Source organism: Macaca mulatta, chromosome 13 (genome assembly GCF_049350105.2).
Source record: "Macaca mulatta isolate MMU2019108-1 chromosome 13, T2T-MMU8v2.0, whole genome shotgun sequence".
Lineage (NCBI taxonomy): Eukaryota > Metazoa > Chordata > Mammalia > Primates > Cercopithecidae > Macaca > Macaca mulatta.
Window position 1 is genome coordinate 53,280,101 of NC_133418.1, and position 17,776 is coordinate 53,297,876.

At 48.1% G+C, this 17,776-nt stretch overlaps 1 protein-coding gene and 1 pseudogene across 27 annotated transcripts in view; both read right to left on the bottom strand.

Moving 5' to 3' along the window:
* DYSF (dysferlin) overlaps positions 1–17,776 on the bottom strand; it is a 232,292-nt gene that overhangs the window by 197,686 nt on the left and 16,830 nt on the right. For all 27 annotated transcript variants that reach the window (XM_028832409.2, XM_028832404.2, XM_028832406.2 and 24 more), the window contains exons 2-3: positions 6,808–6,863; positions 5,766–5,857 (exon numbers count right to left, since the gene is read on the bottom strand). In XM_028832409.2, the coding sequence (XP_028688242.2) occupies positions 5,766–5,857; positions 6,808–6,863 (148 nt within the window). The remainder of the gene's footprint in view (positions 1–5,765; positions 5,858–6,807; positions 6,864–17,776) is intronic.
* Positions 11,179–13,259, bottom strand: LOC106992980 (bax inhibitor 1 pseudogene; annotated as a pseudogene).

Below are 17,776 nucleotides of genomic sequence, written 5' to 3' on the forward strand. Positions count from 1 at the left end.
GCCAAGGCAGGTGGATCACCTGAGGTCAGGAGTTCAAGAGCAGACTGACCAACATGGTGAAACCCCATCTCCACTAAAAATACAAAAATTACCCAGGCGAGATGGCGGGCACCTGTAATCCCAGCTACTTGGGTGGCTGAGACAGGAGAATCGCTAGAACCTGGGAGGCGGAGGTTGCAGTGAGCTGAAATCATGCCGCTGCATTCCATCCTGGGCGACAGAGCAAGACTCTGTCTACTCAACAACAACCAAAAAATGCCAGCGTCTCTCTAACACAATGAGTTTTCTACCCTGTGTGCACACTGCCCCCTCTGCCATCCCCGGTGGTTTCCAAAAGTGCTGACTCCTGCAGCCCACTCCAGAGGTTTTTGTTTAATCAGTTTAGTGCAGAGCTCAGACACTTATTTTTTTTTTAAGCTCCCAGGTCATTTCTAGATACAGCCGGGGTAGAAACACTGTTCTAAAAATCTAAAGCTGCTCTGTCCAACACAGCAGCCACTAGCCACATGTAGTTAATTAAATCTAAGCCATTAAAATTAAATACAGTTTAAGATTCAATTTCTCAGTCACACTAGTCAACACAGAGACATTTCAATCATCTCAGAAAGTTCTAGTGGGCAGCGCTGGTCTAGAGTCCAGATCAGTGGCTCTCATCTCAGGCTGCACAATGAAAACACCAGCACCTGGAGAGTGGGTGATGCTGCACAGACCCTGCCCCAAACCAATTAAATCAGAACCTCGGCCTGGGCCCAGGCATGGGTGTATGTAAAAGCTGCCCAGGTGATTCTATTGTGTGGCCTGAATTGGGAACCTCTGGGCTGAACATCCCGGGGACCAAAACACCTGGTCAGGGACCTGGATCATCTCCCCTTCAGCTTCTCTCTGAGAAGCCCCGAGTAAACAGGAACTTGTCCAGTGCAGCCTGGAACAGGACCCGCCCGCTAGGTTTGCCCGAGTGTCTTCCATCCTAAGGAGTGGAGCTTCCTTTTATATGCATTGGAAACCTGATTTTAGCCAGATAAAGATCCATCCCTGAAGTTGGCTCGGGGGTCCTCGGGCTTAGGGCTGCCCCTCTCATGGGTTAGTGGGATGCTGAGCAGCCCAGAGACAGTTCCCAGATGGAGATTTCCTTCCCGAGGCACGAAAGGATTCCCCAGATCCCACTCTGGGCCAGCAGACCAGTCTGGTTTAACGAGGTCACCCCTAAACTGCCAGTGATCATCAGGAAAAACCCAGAAATGCCAAACGCCCCAGAAGCCATAGGAAAGAGAGGACAGTGGCAGTGAGGATGGTGAGGATCGAGGAAGGGCAAGAGAAGGAGGAGAGAAAGAATAAAAGGAGGGGTACAGGAAGGAAAAGAAGCAGAGCAGGAGACGCAGAGACAGAGGTGCAAGTGAGAGGCTGTAAAGAATGAGGGAGGCTTGAGGGGAAATCTAGAAACAGAGAGAGCCAGAGGGTGGAGGTGGGGAACAGGGAGGGGAGGCAAGGTGGAGGGGGACTGAGAGGGTTAATGGACGCAGAGGGCTGTGATCCCCTCAGTTGGAAGAGGTCGAGGGAGGACAGCAGATGAGCTCACAGAAGACACGCCCAGGACTCCCACAAACAAAAGGGGTCGCTGCATGATGACTCCGGGGACCCTCACTGGAACCCACCAACTGGAGAGGCCCGAGGACAGTTGCAAGGCACAGCTGCCTAAACCTTGAGTCCCTCTTTGCTTCCTGACCCAATGGGCAGGACTGGAGGGCAGTGAGGAGATCTTCAATCTAAAATGCTCATTAAAGGGCTGGGAGCAGTGGCTCACACCTGTCATCCCAGCACTCTGGGAGGCTGAGATGGGAGAATCACTTGAACCCAGGAGGCGGAGGTTGCAGTGAGCCAAGATCACACCACTGCACTCCAGCCTGGGTGACAGAGCAAGACTTCATCTCAAAAATAAATAAATAAATAAATAAAATGCTCATAGAACTGGGTTCCCTGAAGGTTTTTCCTTTTCTTTCAAAATTTAAACTGTCTTGTCACTCCCTGGTATGGTTTTCCTTTTACACTTTTAGAATTTGTATTGCCGCTTGTCTTTGGTTGTTTTCTCACATCCATGTGCAGGGTGGAAGTACTTCGCTGTCTGGTCATGGGGTGGGGGTGACAGAATTACCTTGCAGGTACCTTTGCTGCCTCCCCTGAGGCACTGCCCCTGCCTGCAAACAGCTGAGGAGGCCACACATCCCATGTTTTCTTGGCACAAAGCCAGTGATCTCAGCTCACTACAACCTCTGCTTCCCCGGTTCAAGCGATTCTCCTGTCTCAGCCTCCCGAGTAGCTGGGATTACAGGTGCCCATCACCATGCCCGGCTAATTTTTGTATTTTGAGTAGTGATAGGGTTTCACCATGTTGGCCAGGCTGGTCTCGAACTCCTGACCTCATGTAATCTGCCGCCTTTGGCCTCCCAAAGTGCTGGGATTACAGGTGTGAGCCACCGTGTCTAGCCATGAAGTCAAAATTCTATCATTTCCTCCCATGACAGTGTTGCTTGGGCATATTCTGAGAGTCCTCAAGTATTTATGAAGGTATGTGCACATTTCAATCTAGTTTAAGGCAGTTTTAATTGCTAGAAATCTGAAACTGAGATAAATGTTTGGAAAAATCAAAAATTATACTTAAATGCTGTAAGAAAGGTGTTTCTGGTAAATTGGTGATGCTGGTGAATTGGCTGCCCTGCAAACTGATCTTTGAGGACCTGATTTCTGGCACACGGCCCTGCAGTGAACTGCTCATGTGGGGCACTTCTTTTTAGGGAGCTAGCTGCCCCCAGGAACTAGAGGGCACCCACAGGGGCCAGTGGGAGGACCCCAAGGTTCAAAGCTTCCCGTTCCCCATGTGACCTCTGCTCCACAGAGCCAGAACAGCCTGCGTGTGACCCTCACCTACTGTCACTCTGAGGGCTATACTGGTCCTTGAATTGATCAAAAATATGTTCACAGCTCTCATGTTGCCTTTGTGGTCTTAGAAATCTCCCTACAGACAGCTGATTTTTTAAAAATTGAACTTCCAGAGATAGAGTAGAATCTAGAGGCTGGGAAGGGTAGCAGGGAGAGGGGGGTGAAGCAAGGTGGTTAACGGATACAAAAACACAGTTAGATAGAATGAATGAGATCTAGTATTTCCCTAGCACAATAGGGTGACTACAGTCAACAATAATCTATTGTATATTTTTAAACAACTAAAAGAGTAGAACTGGAATGTTGCCAACACGAGAAATGATAAATGTTTGTGGTGATGGATACTCCAATTACTCAGACTTGATCGTTATACATTATGCCTGTGTCAAAACACCACGTGTACCCCATAGATACATACAACTATTATCTACCCATAATAATTTTAAAAAAATTTTTAAAGGAAATCTCTAGCCGGGCACGGTGGCTCACACCTGTAATCTCAGCACTTTGAGAGGTTGAGGCAGGTGGATCACCTGAGGTCAGGAGTTCAAGACTACCCTGACCAACATGGTGGAACCCTGTCTCTACTAAAAACACAAAAATTAGCCAGGTGTGGTGGTGGGCACCTGTAATCCCAGCTACAGGGAGGCTGAGGCAGGAGAATCACTTGAACCTGGGAGGCGGAGGTTGCAATGAGCAGAGATTGTGCCACTGCACTCCAGCCTAGGCGACAGAGCAAGACTCTGTCTCAAAAAAAAAGGGGGGGGGGAATCTCCCCACAGAGACTAAAAATGCTGGATAAGATCGTGAAAATGAAACATGTGCTTCCACTACATGGCCTGCAGTAACCAGACTGTCCTGCCTTTGCCCCTCTAAACTCTGTCAACGCCAGCATTGTCAGGGGAACTGAACTCTCCCGAAGGGACCAACACCACCCTGGGGCTTCCAGGAGCCTCTGAGAGGCACATGGGGCTCAGTGATTATGAGCATGTCCCAAAAACCTGCCCTCCAATCACAGCTCTGCCATCACTAGCCTTCAAGGAAGTTGCCCAATCTCTCAGAGGCTCAGTTTCCCCATCTATAAAGGTGACAGTTACAATAGTCGTATCTAACTGATGGGTAAAGGTCTTGTATATAAGACAGCACGAGGCCAGACACTCAGCTGTGTGGCAGTTGTGTGACTTTGCTGCTATTCTCCTCAGCCTGGCATTGGAGACCCCCGTCTCAATTCTTCCCCACCGCCCACTTCTCACAGGGCTGCACCTGTAAGGCCTGAGCCTGGCTGCCCGCCACATCCACACACTGGAATACCCTCCCTTTCTTGCCTTTTCAAAGCCTACCCCTGCCTTCAAGTCAGTCTGAGTGACCCTCCTCCAGGAAGCCTTCGAGGACTGCCCACTGTCCAGGGCTACTCCCTCCCTGGTCTGCAGGTCCACCATTCATGCCTGTTAGCGGCTGCCTTGCCTTCCACAAGTGTCTGTGTTGGGACGGTAGCCGAACTGATTCCAATCCCTGTCCCCCATGCAGGTGGAGATGGCTGAGGTCAACAGCTGGAAGAGATGGGCTCAAGATGCCCTGGCCCACAGGCCTGGGCCCCATACCTTGCAGCCGCACTTTTGGGGGCCCAGTGAAAGCGCCCCACCCTCCCCACACTGTGCACCCATGGCCAGCAGCCACAGAGAGAAGGTGGCAATTGGGGTTTTTTTCCGAGTTTTTAACATTTCAAATTTTCCAGGTGTTTTGCAGCTGGAGACCCTGATTGCCCTTCCCTAGGTTCCTGAATTCTCCTCCTCCCCAACCCCTCCTGCCCCACCCCGGGGCAACACAGCCAGGCTTCCAGGCCTCAGATGCCGCTGACCTAGTTCCCAAACAAAGGCTGCCCTGTGAGCAGGTCACAAAACAGCAAGCCCATCCCTGACGCTCGGGCCTAGAGCTCTGTAAATGACACTTGAAGCATGAACCCACTCCTGCTGGCATCTAATGCAGATGCCTCCTCTCATGCCCAGCAGGGACAACTGGACTCACACCCTGAGGCTCGAGGCTCATCACGTGCAATTTCATGTGCTGTGTCTCCCAGTCCACCCACAGCCCTAGTCCAAGGCCCACCCATCTGCAGGTTGGGTTGAACCTGTCCACCCCACTGCCTCCGTTTACAAGGCCCAGGAGCTCAATGGCAAGAGAAGGGATTCATCGCCTGCCTAGGGGGAGCCGGCTTTTGCCACCACAAGTTTGCTCCTGCTATTCCCCCCACCAGGAAACCCACCCACTAGGTACATGAAAAACTCAGCAGAAACCCTGACACAGGGAGGCGCCCAGGCCGGGCTACCCATTATTACTGTTCTGATTTCTAAACCACGAATCTTACCTCTAGTCCTGCCCCTTCCATGAAGCCTTCCTGGAAAGCTCCCTGCTGGCTGCAGCTTCACTTTGCCTGCCTGCCTGCCTCCTGGAGGGGGCCTCTGCCCTCACTGGCCTGGGCTGGGCCAGGAGAGAGAGCCCACCCACCTCAGGGATCCTCTGGGCTGGAGTAGCAGGCAGCGAGTCTTCCTGCTCCCTAGGGCACACACTGTCTGTGCAAATGCGTGGACACCTGATTCCAGCCCATCTTCCCTCCCCTGTAGCCTGGCAACTCAGCCGTACCCATGGCTGAGTTCCTGAAGCCACAGCCAGATTCTCCCAGCATCTATCACTGGGCCAGTCCCACGGGAGGAGGTGCTTGGTAAATGTGAATTGAAACCCCAGCTCCCTGGGGCCTGGATTCTGCAGTCTGCATCCTCCACAATCCTACCTGCACCTTCAAGCCATGGAGCACCCCACTCTGGCCACCTTACCTGTTCCTCCCCATCGTCTCATGGTCTTTGACCACCACATGAAGCTCAGAGCCCTGGTCCAAGGGGATGCCCTTGAGGTCCCATTCAAAGCCCTGGAAGAAAAAGAGAAAAGGTGTCTTAACCTATGGGCTTCCAGGAGAAGAGACTGTGTCTGCTTCACCTTCATGCCCCCAGGGCACTGAGTAGGCATTCATGAATGATTTTAGTGGATAGGCAGATGGACCGATGGATGGATGGCTGGCTGGCTGGCTGGATGGATGGATGAATGGATGGATGGATGGACAGATGGAGACCACAGCTCCAGAACTTCAGAGGTAACAGTAAGAGCTGAAGACAGCAGAAGAGAGAAGGAGAGAGGGCTCTCACAGGCCCCTCTCCCAACTCAGTTTCAACCCATCCCCAGGAAGCCAAACCAGGAGTGTGGCTGGGAAAAAGCCAGGTGACCCTGAGGCATCCTCAAGGACCAAGATTATTGGGCTTGTCCAGAAGCCAGGCCCTGGTGGGCAGCACGAGTTAGTGCCATATTGGCTAGGCCCCCATGACTCTCCTCAGAGCAAAGGCTCCCCTGTGCATCTGACCCCATCCATGCAAGGCAGCAGGGCTTCCAAAGGACCACCCGGGAGCCATGTATGCAGGGAGCTGGTTGAGGAGACAGGGGCCAGCAGGAGCCAGAGGAGGACCTGCCTCATCAGGGAGGGCTGTAGGGAAAAGGTGAGCTTTGAGCAAGCAAAACGAACAGCCTGTGTGAGAGAAACAGGCAGGCAAGAGAGTCCCTGAGCACCCTTTACTTGGCTGGCCAGAGCTGGGGGAAAACAGAAACAAAAAATGTCTAGCTCCTCTCCATTTACCTAGTAGGCCAGGCCACCAACCCTCCTCCCAGGTTCCTAGAGCCAGAAGGATTTCGCTGGCAGGCTGGACCACCAGCCCCTCCCCACCTCAAGGACGCTGCTGAGAAGGCACTTCCTCCACAAGCCCCCTAACTTGTCCCTGCAGACACAACTACAGCAGAGAGAGAGAAAAGGAAGGAGAAAAACTCACATACCTCATTCCATACAGGGTTCACACTGTTCTTGATGACTTTGGTTCTCTTCTTCACCCCTATAAGACACAAAAGGAAGAGTGGGGAGACACATCCCGCCCTGCACCTTCCACTGAGTTAGACTCAGCTTCTGAGACCTGTGCTTCAGCTCGGTCGCCAAGGGAAATCTTACAAAACCAACAGATTCCCCGCGAACCCACCAGTCTGCAATGAATCCCCAGTGCCAGTCACACAACTTCCCCCTGTCAGCTCTGGGACCTCAGAAACATGTTTTCAAAAGAAAGTACCCAGGTCGACTCTCCTTATTGAGTTTGTTATTGTTATTTCTGACTTTTTAAATAATTTTGTTTTTTGAGACGGAGTCTGGCACTGTTGCCCAGGCTGGAGTGCAGTGGCACGATCTGGGCTCACTGCAATCTCCGCCTCCTGGGTTCATGCCATTCTCCTGCCTCAGCCTCCCGAGTAGCTGGGACTACAGGCGCCCGCCACCACGCCCGGCTAATTTTTTGTATTTTTAGTAGAGACGGGGTTTCACTGTGTTAGCCAGGATGGTCTCAATCTCCTGACCTCATGATCCACCCACCTTGGCCTCCCAAAGGGATTGCAGGGGTGAACCACCACGCCCAGCCTAAATTTTTTAATTATAAATTTTCTGATTCTAGCTTTTTTTTTTTTTTAGAGACAGCATGTCTCTCTGTTACCCAGGCTGGAGTGCAATGGTGAGATCATAGCTCACTGCAGCCTCAAACTCCTGGGATCAAGCTATCCTCTTACCTCAGCCTCTTGAGTAGCTGGGACCACAGGCACACACCACTAGATCCAGCTGGTGTGTGTGTGTGTGTGTGTGTGTGTGTGTGTGTGTGTGTGTAGATGGGGGCCTCACTATATTGCCCAGGCAGGTCTCGAACTCCTGGCCTCAAGGGATCCTCCCACCTTGGCCTCCTAAAGTGCTGGGATTACAAGTGTGAGCCACCACATCCAGCCTTCTAATTTTAGAAATGAACCATCTTCCTAGAAAGTATTTCATTTCTCTTTTGAACTATATCTACCTCCAGAAATTATAGGATTCCATCTATAAGAAATGTCCAGAATAAGCAAATTCATAGAGACAGAAAGCAGATTAGTTGTTTCCAGGGGCTAAGAAAAGGGAAAGGGAAGATGGAAATGGGGCGTGATTGATTAAACTGTATGGGGCTTCTTCTTGAGGTGACAAAAATGTTCTGGAATTAGATCATGATGTTGATGGTACAACATTGCAACCTAAAACCACATAAATTATATACTTTGAAATGGTTAAAATGGTGAATTTTATGATATGTTAATTTTACTTCCATTAAAACAAAATCCACTTCACCCTCCAAGGCCTTGAAGAGGTCTGTCTGAGGCAAGCTGTCCCAAGGAAGCTCTGTGTGGCTGGGAGGGCCGGCTGAGGGCATGCAGAATGGCTTTGAGGTGGACAAGAAGATCTAACACTTTGATAGCTGAGAGCTCACCCACAGTGCCCCAAACGATGCACGGCAGAAGCCCTTCCTCTGGAGCGGTGGGCATGAAGGGGCGAGTGCCTGTCCCCAGTGAGGTGGGACAGGTGAGGCTTGAAAGAAAAGTGGCGAGGGAGATGCACAAGGAGACCCCCCTCCTAGGGCAGGTTCTACAGCTGTGAGCAGGGAGGTCATTTCCATAGAAGAGCCGTAGGCTGGGAGAAACAGGCAGCTGCCGCAGCCACTGGTCCTTTACTGGGCTGGCAAGTGCATTTCTCTCTGAATGATCCACAAAACAAGGAGTTTGGACAGAGCTTCGGCCCTCTCCGTGGGGACTGACAGGTCAGAGCGAGGGGTTCCCCCACTAAGCCCAGTAGGTCTGCAGACATATCTTCCATGAAGACACTGACCCACAGAAAGAGTGTGGAAAGACCCAGAGAAGAAGAGAAAGCATTTAATGAAGCTTTGTTCTGCAGTGCTCTGGGGAGCACAGGAAGGGCTACCCATGTCTGACTTTTCCAGTAAGCATCAGGAACAGAAATGATGGGGCGTTCAACAGACAATTCAAGGGGTTCAGACTGACACCGAACTTTTATTTGGGTCGGCTCTTAAAGATCACCTCATTCCACCCGACCTGTGCAAGACTCAGTGGAAAGCCTTTGGTCTCCACCTGGATGGCTCAGCATTCAGAGAGTTCTGCCTGGACCACGAAAGCCCCTTGAGCCTCTGGCAACATCTCCCAGGAGCCCCAGTAAGCTTTGGAGTCAAGCACATCAGTGCCCATTCAGCCTGGAGAGGTGCAGCCTCCTGTGGGGTCGGCCCCACCTGCCAGGTTCAGAGCCTGAAGAAGAGGAGAACGGAAGCAGAGAGGGATCGAGGAGGCAGGCAAGGGGTGAGGGAGGATTTGAAGAAGAGGAGAGAGAAATAGAAAGAGAGAGAGAGAGAGCGCACACGTGAGAAGAAGCAAAAGACCATCTGAGAGAGGGAGGCAGAGAGGAGCTCAGGGAGATTCTAAGGGAGTTATCTTGTAAATATTTGCTCGCTGTAGTGAGTCCTGCAGAGATTCCAACAAACCTCCGGCAGGGAGAGGGTGAGCTCCCAAACTCCCTCTCCCGCTGCGAATCACTGATCATGGAAAAAATCACGAAATTTGAAGTCACAGACCACTATAAAACACTTATTTCCTGTGATTCTTTGAGGCAGCAGTTCAGACTTTTTGGTCACAGGATGTCGCTGTTAAAAATTATTGAGGATGCCAAAGAGCTTCTACTTAGGTGGCCTGTATCCATGAATTTTTACATTAGAAATTATAACTAAAGCATTTAAAAATAATTATTTAGTAGTTAATTTTAAAATCACAATAATAAGCCCAATAAATATTAACATAAGTGACACATCTATAACAACAATAACAAAAAACTGTAACTTCCCAAAAAAGGAAAAGTGACACTTTTAGATTTTTGCAAATCTCTTTAATGCCTGGCTTGATTCTCGTAACTATTAATACCTCAGCATTCAAACTGCTAAGACTCCTCATTTTGGTTGATGTCTATGAAGAAAATCCAGCCAGATATGTAGTTGGAAAGGGAGGCCTATTATAATAAACTTTGAGATAATTGTGAATATCCTTCTCTGATACTACATCAAAACTCAACAAGTATTAGTTCTTAACTTCTTAACAGTGAGTTGCAATGTGAAATCTGAAACCAGACCAATGAACAGTTTGTACTCTGCTACGTTAAAATTCATTGTTCTATCTTGCACTTTGAATGAATCTTTCACCCACGTATGATTCTGTAACGGCTGCACTGGTCATTTGGAAAATTTGTGTTCAATCAGTTATGTAGATCTTCCAGATGTTGACACATTTCATAATGCCCTAACAAAAAATTACACTCATTCATAATGTCACCATCAGCCTTCATAAGGAGGTAGGGTGATTGAGCAAGCTGCCTGCTTTACAGCTTTCTGTCTTACAGCCTGTTTTTTTCAAGCTCTGTGTAGCAGGCGGTCACCTAGTGGGCTAAAACCAGTTCCTGACAGGCCCCAGGAACTTATAGATGAACCCCAGTGAACTTTCCCCATGACCACGCTAAAGCCTGCACCCCAGGAGACCTGTAGCTTCATTACCATAACATGCGACCTATGTGCTGGCACCTGACTCACTGCATCTGTGCCACTGGGAACCCTCCTCTACATGCCATTATGCACCCTGTCCCCTCTCCGTTGCCCCATAAAACCCTCCTGTCACTTTCCCTCAGGGAGACACTGCTTTGTCCCGGTGCTCTGGCTTGTGACAAGTAATAAAACTCCTATTGATCAAAACCTGCATTCTCATGCAGAGTCGTTTGTTACTCCCCATGTGAACAAATCCCAGTTTGGGGGAAGTAACACTTTCAGTACTGGGAAGCTGGAAGTTACTTCTCAAAGTTTTCTAAACTCCAATTTCTGCTTGAAAGCTCAAATTTTTTTGATTGGCAGCAAGTGGTATTTCAAATCATTTTCCTTGAAATGGCAGGCTTACTCTTTCATTTTTAAGAAAATATCTGCCCAATGTCCAGATCACATAACTATAGTTTGTCAGTCATTCTTTAAAGTAAAAACAGTATTCCATGAAAAAAAAAAAAAAAGCAGCTAGTTGGTTTGTCACTCAAGCAGTGAGTCCAGTGCTTTTCCTGGAGACAGTCATCGCTCTGTGATGGGCAGCAGAGGTGCTCTATACATACTTCCCATTCCATCACACAGAACATTCTCAACACCTGTACAGGAGGATTCAAACTGATCCTGTTACTGCTTCATCAAGGACACTCTTTTTTTTTTTTTTTTTTCTGATGCTTTTCATTATCACAGAACACACCACCTGTAATGTGTGCAAAAAGGAAATGAGGGGTGGAAGGAGAGGAAGTCAAATTGGGAAAGGCTGGATGGTCACTTCATTTCTTCTCTTTCTTCTTATCCTTTTCATTCATGGCCAGGATCATCATGAGTTTTCTGAAGAGAGTAACAAAATCTAAGAAGAGATCAATGCAGTGCCAGATATAATCTTGATCTCCATTTTCGGCCTTTTCAATAATGAGTTGAGTATCAAAAAGGACAAAGCCACACATGACCACCAGTCCCACATACAGGTTTGCCTGGAAAAGCCAAATGGATCCAAAGAAAACATTCCCCACGGAAGACAAAAGCAACAGGCTCAGGGCTGACATCAAGATACCTCCCCAGAAAGAGGTAGCTACGGCGCCGGGCATAGAGTTCACTGAGGGTGAAGCAGATGAAGATCATTGCTGTGCCCATGAAAGTGGTGGGAAGGATGCTGGGGTTGACAGCAATACAAAATTCCAGGGCAGGGCCCAGGCCAACTCCTGTAAGGAAAGCAAATCCAGCAAGAAGTCCCAGTCTTTTCTGCTCAGTTTCATGGCTATGAGGTGTTGCCATCAGCCAAATCATCAATATCAGGGAGCGCCAAGGACACTCTTAAACGAAGCTGCCTTTTTATTTTTAATTGTGAGTGCATGCAATCTAAAAAACACAAGAAGCACAATTTAGTGCCAAGGCCTTTTTTTTTTTTCCTTGAGATGGAGTCTCGCTCCAGTCACCCAGTCTGGAGTGCAGTGGTGTGATCTCGGCTCACTGCAACCCCCGCCTCCCAGGTTCAAGCGATTCTCCTGCCTCAGCCTCCCGAGTAGCTGTGACTAGAAGTGCCCACCACCTAGCTTGGCTAATTTTTGTATTTTTAGTAGAGACAGGGTTTCACCATGTCGGCCAGGCTGCACTCAAATTCCTCAGCTCAGGTGGTCTGCCCACCTCAGCCTCCCAAAGTGCTGGGATTACAGGCATGAGCCACCACGCCCAGCCTGCCAAGGCCTTGATTAGTGTTAAGGTCCCAGTAGCATTAGCTGCCATTTTTGTTGTACCATCAGTACAAATGTCCAAACAGTGAAAAAGGCAGTTGTTGTGAAGGAATTTTGACCTTCTGACCTGTTGAAAGAATCTTGAGGATTCCCCCCAGTTTCCATGTACACTTTAAGAACTTCTTAGGGACGGGCAAGGTCCTCACACTTGTAACCCCCGCAGTTTGGGAGGCTGAGGCGGGAGGATCGCCTGAGGCCAGGAGTTCAAGACTAACCTCGGCAATATAGTGGGGCCCCATCTCTACAAAAACTTTTAAAAATTAGCCAGATGTAGTGGTGCATGTGGTGCCTGTGGTCCCAGCTACTCAAGATGCTGAGGTGGGAAGTTTGCTTGAGCCCAGGAGTTTGAGGCTACAGTGAGCTGTGGTCATACCACTGCACTCCAGCCTGGCCAACAGAGCAAGACCCTGTCTCTAAAAAATAAAATAATCTCTTAGGAAATTCATTTAACATTTCTGCCTCAATTTCATCATAATAATACCTACTTCACAAGAGGTTGTTGTGAAAATTACCAAGATAGAATGTTGAGGTGCCTGGCACATAGCATGCTGATTACATGTGAGTTTCTTTCTCCTGCCCTTCCCTCTGTGCCCACTCTGATGGATCTAGTGAACTCCTACTGACTCTTCAGCACCCAGCACGGTTGTCTTTCCTCTGGTAAGACTCCCCTGACTCTCCCAAAAGAGGCAGCTGGTCTCTCTTTGGTGCTCCCTAACCAAGCTGTGACCACATGTGCAGCACAGCAGCATGGCAGTGTTTGTCTAGCTCTGAACCCTCAACTGGGCTGGGAGTTTCTGGCGGCAAACACCATGCCTTACGCATGTTACTAACAGTAACCCTAGTCTATAGCGAGGTGGCCAGTAATCGGGTGCTGAGCGAATGGGTCCTTTTCTTTCCATGTTGACTGCAAGTTTACTTCCTCACGAGAGGATAGAAGCGCTGTTTCCAGGGAACGCCCCAAGACTTCATTCATGGTGTGGCTGTTTGTCAGCAGAGGGAGGATGAAAGGAGGCGTCATGTAGGGGAAGGGTCCTGGCTGAGCCACTTCAAATTCTCTGTGGCCCATGTTGGTGTGGCTCCAGCAGGAGTCAGACACACCGCTTTGGAGTCACTCGACTAACAGCCACCTTAGGGAAGACCTTAGGAAGGACTCATAACCTCCAGGCCTTGCTCCTCAGCAATCAATGGATCATAACAAAAGTGTTTGCTGCACAGGGTTCTGAGGAGGCCTGAGATGCAAGCTACGTGTCCACCTCCCCTCCCCTATCACAGATCAGCTTCCTGTGACCTACAGGAGTAACATGGAAAATTCCATCTGCAGCCTCTCCTGAGCTGCACACTTGGAAACTCATTTCCTGGTGCTCCAGGCTTCCTTAAGTGAGCGATATCTGTGTGCCAAGCCCTGTGCTAAATATCTTTTAATCATTTTCCACTTCCTACCTTCCCTGAAGATGAGGAGAATAAAAGCCCTCAATGAGATTTCACTAAGTCCTGGTTGGAAGGGCCAACTCTGGGACCCTCTTGGGTAACATGAAGGAAGGGGTCACTCATGGGTGCTGCAGCCCCAAAGAGGAGCAGAAACAAATGAAACATTCACTCAGCACAATCACGTGATTTACAGACACCAAGAAAAGGGAAGGCACATTGATAATTAGGAAACAGTTAAGAAAATAGTTCCTCATCATGGATTTCGACCCGCCCTGTTCCTGATCACTAATTTTGGCCTTGAGAGATGTGGCTTTATGCATGTAATTTAGCAGAAGTTTAAGATACAGGAAATCTCACAGCTTATGCGGGGTGAGGAAAGGGGGCCCTGCCCTCTTCCCAAACTGCTCTGAGGAACTGGGGACCAGCAGCAGGTGTAAGAATCATTATGAAACCCCGAGGTGCTAGACTGAGTGACTCAGCCAATTACAAAAAGACAAATAGTGTATGATTCCATTTATATGAAGTACCTAGAGTAGTCAAAATCGGTCGGGCACGGTGGCTCACGCTTCTAATCCCAGCACTTTGGGAGGCGGATGCGGGCGGATCACCTGAGGTCAGGAGTTCGAGACCAGCCTGACCAACGTGGAGAAACCCTGTCTCTACTAAAAATACAAAATTAGCTGGGCATGGTGGCGCATGCCTGTAATCCTAGCTACTGGGGAGGCTGAGGGAGGAGAATCGCTCAAATCTGGAAGGCAGAGGTTGTGGTGAGCCGAGATCACACCATTGCACCCCAGCCTGGGCAACAAGAGCAAAGCTCTGTCTCAAAAAATAAAAAATAAATCATAGAGAAAGTAGAACTGTGATTACCAGGGACAGTGGGGGAGGGGAATAGGGAGTTAGTATTCCATGGATACAGAGTTTTGGTTGGGGAGGATGACAAGTTCTGGAGATGGTGATAACTGCACAAAGATTAATGCCACAGAACTGTATACTTAAAAATGGCTAAGATGATGCATTTCATGTTATGTGCATTTTACCACCATGTTTTTTTTAAGTCCAGGTGAGAAAGGGTGTGGACATAGATGGTGGGCCTGAGGTCTACCAGCCAGTATCAGCTTGGGGAATGGGAAGGAGGAGGAGCAGAAGAGGTCTCCCATGCTCCAATGTCCCTCCTAGAGAGGGGACAGAGAGAAGGAGAGGAGTTGCGGTGTCTCAGACTCCCAGTGAGAGAGACAGAGAGACAGCTGCATCTGCCCATGAGTCAGGCAACAGGAGTTACTCTCAGAAGCTGCAGGGGGCTTTGGATCCTACAGTAGCCTGGATGCAGACTCTTGCTTTTCCCCCAAATATTTATTGAGGGCTTACTTTGTGCAGGGCATTTCTTGACGGCCCCATTAGAATTCTCATAAGACCAAGAAAGTGACAGAAATTCAAAGAATCAGCAGAAAACCCCAAGGCAGCAGCAAGTGAAAGAAGGAAAGATGGCCCTAGCCTGGGCTGAAGGAAGGGCCTGTATTACCTCTTGGTACAGACACCCCCAAACAAAAAGCACAGGTAGATGGTCATTCTGACGCCTGCGCTGCCATGGTTTACTCAGGCCTAGACACCCCAGGATCTGGGCAGCTTCTCCCCTATCACCCTCAGAGCACTGCTCCTCTCCCCCTCAACCACCCTCCACCCCACCTTTCTAAATCCTAGCTGGAACCACAGAAGTGGCCGAAAAGGGAAGGAGCCATGGTGAAATGCACTTCAAGAGAAGTAGTCTTAAAACTCAGAAGGCCAATTAGAAATGGGGAAGATATTTACATATAATTTTTACTTGCCAATTAAAAAAAAAAACAGAACTGGGGAAGATGTTAGAAACATCTATGACAAAAATGGTAACATTCTCAATATATAAAGAGCACTTGCAACTAATGAAGAAAAAGACAAACATGCCCCACCATGGGCAAATGAAAAAGTAATTCAGTAAGAATAAATACGAATAGGTGATAACAATGAAGTATCACAAATAGTATTTGTACCTTAAGAACGTGTCAAAGATTTATAGGACAGTGCTTTGTGTTAGCAGGATTATTAGAAAAATAAGTCCTCATACTTGGCTGACAGGAGAATAAAGTTGATACAGACTTTATTCAAAGTCTGTATCTTTATTCAATTTAGACTTTAAGAACAATTTGGGAAATGCAGCAATGCATTAAATCTGTCTATAACCTGTGACATAGCAATTTATCTTCTGGTATTTACCCAAAGGAAATAATTAAATATGTGGCCAAAGATTTAGTCACCAGAATGTGCCTCACAGTGACTGTATAATTTAAGCACTGGATATAAATATAAACATTTATATAACCTAAATATTCATCAATAGGAGGTTGAGTAAATTAATGATGGTACATTCATATAATAAAATATTATGCAGACATTTTAAAAGGTTTTACAGAAGAATACTTACTGACATAAAAAATGCCCCTTTTTTAAATTAATTAATTAATTTTTTTGAGGCAGAGTGTCATTCTGTCATCCAGGCTGGAGAGCAGTGGTGAGATCTCGGCTCACTGCAGCCTCCGCCTCCTGGGTTCAAGCGGTTCTTGTGCCTCTGCCCCCCCAAGTAGCTGGGAATACAGGCACGCACCACCATGCCTATCTAATTTTTGTATTTTTTAGTAGAGAAGGGGTTTCACTCTGTTGAGGCTGGTCTCAAACTCCTGGCCTCAAGCAATCTGCCCACCTCAGCCTCCCAAAGTGCTGGGATTATAGGCGTGAGCCACCACACCCGGACCCCTGGTTTATTTTTCAGCAAATGTGCAAACATTGCTGAAAGAAAGAGTCTGGAGACTTCTGGTGGAGAAATGGGACTGACCAGGTGCTATTTCTTGACCTGTTTGACCTGGGTGATATCACACAGGTATTCTCTTCACACACATATTTATTCTCCACCATGGCATTATTACTATTTAGGCTGAGTAACTGTGGTTGGTGTGGGGGACCTCCCCTTGCACTGTGGAATGTCTAGCAGTATCCCCGGCCTCTACCCTGTAAATACACACCCTGTGCCGCCGACCCCTGTGGCAACAGCCCAAAATGTCTCCAGACATTGGCAAATGTCCTCTGAGGAAAAAACTGCCCCCAGTTGAGAACTACTGTATTAAATCATATATTTATATCTTCTGTACTATGCTTGTATGTTAAATTTCATAATTAAAATTTTTTTAAAAGGGAAAAAAATGTTGGAGGAAACGTGTCAAATTGTTAACGAGTTAATTCGGCGTGGCATGATTTGGGGCTATTTTTTACTTTTGCCTCATGCCTTTCTGTAGTTTGTCATTTTTAACAGCAAGTACATATTATGTTTCTAAAAAGAAAACAGGCCAGGCGCGGTGGCTCACGCCTGTAATACAAGCACCCTGGAAGGCCAAGGCGGGTGGATTGCCTGATGTCAGGAGTTCAAGACCAGCCTGGGCAACATGGTGAAACCCCATCTCTACTAAAAAAAAAAAAAAAAAAAAAAAAAAAAAAAAAAAAAATTGGCCAGGCATGGTTGCAGGTGCCTGTAATCCCAGCTACCTGGGAGGCTGAGGCAGGAGAATCACTTGAGCCCGGGAGGCGGAGGTTGCAGTGAGCTGAGATCGCGCCATTGCACTCCAACCTGGGTAATAAGAGCAAAATTCAATTTTCAAAAAAAAAAAAGAAGAAGAAAGAAAGAAAAGAAAGAAGGAAGGAAGGAAGGAAGAGAGGGAGGGAGGGAGGGAGATGGAAGAAAAAAGGACATAAAGCTCTTTTCTTCTTCTTTTTTTTTTTTTTTTTTTTTTTTTTTTTTGAGATGGAGTCTTGCTCTGTTGCCCAGGCTGGAGTGCAGTGGCGCAATCTTGGCTCACTGCAACCTCCATCTCCCGAATTCATGCCATTCTCCTGCCTCAGCCTCCTGAGCAGCTGGGACTACAGGCACCTGCCACTACGCCCAGCTAATTTTTTTGTATTTTTAGTAGAGATGGAGTTTCACCGTTTTAGCCAGGATGATCTTGATCTCCTCATCTCGTGATCCGGCCACCTCAGCCTCCCAAAGTACTGGGATTATAGGCGTGAGCCACCGCACCCGGCCGCTGTTTTCAATATTTTAAGTCATTTGTGATGTGTAAACAGCTAGGTTCA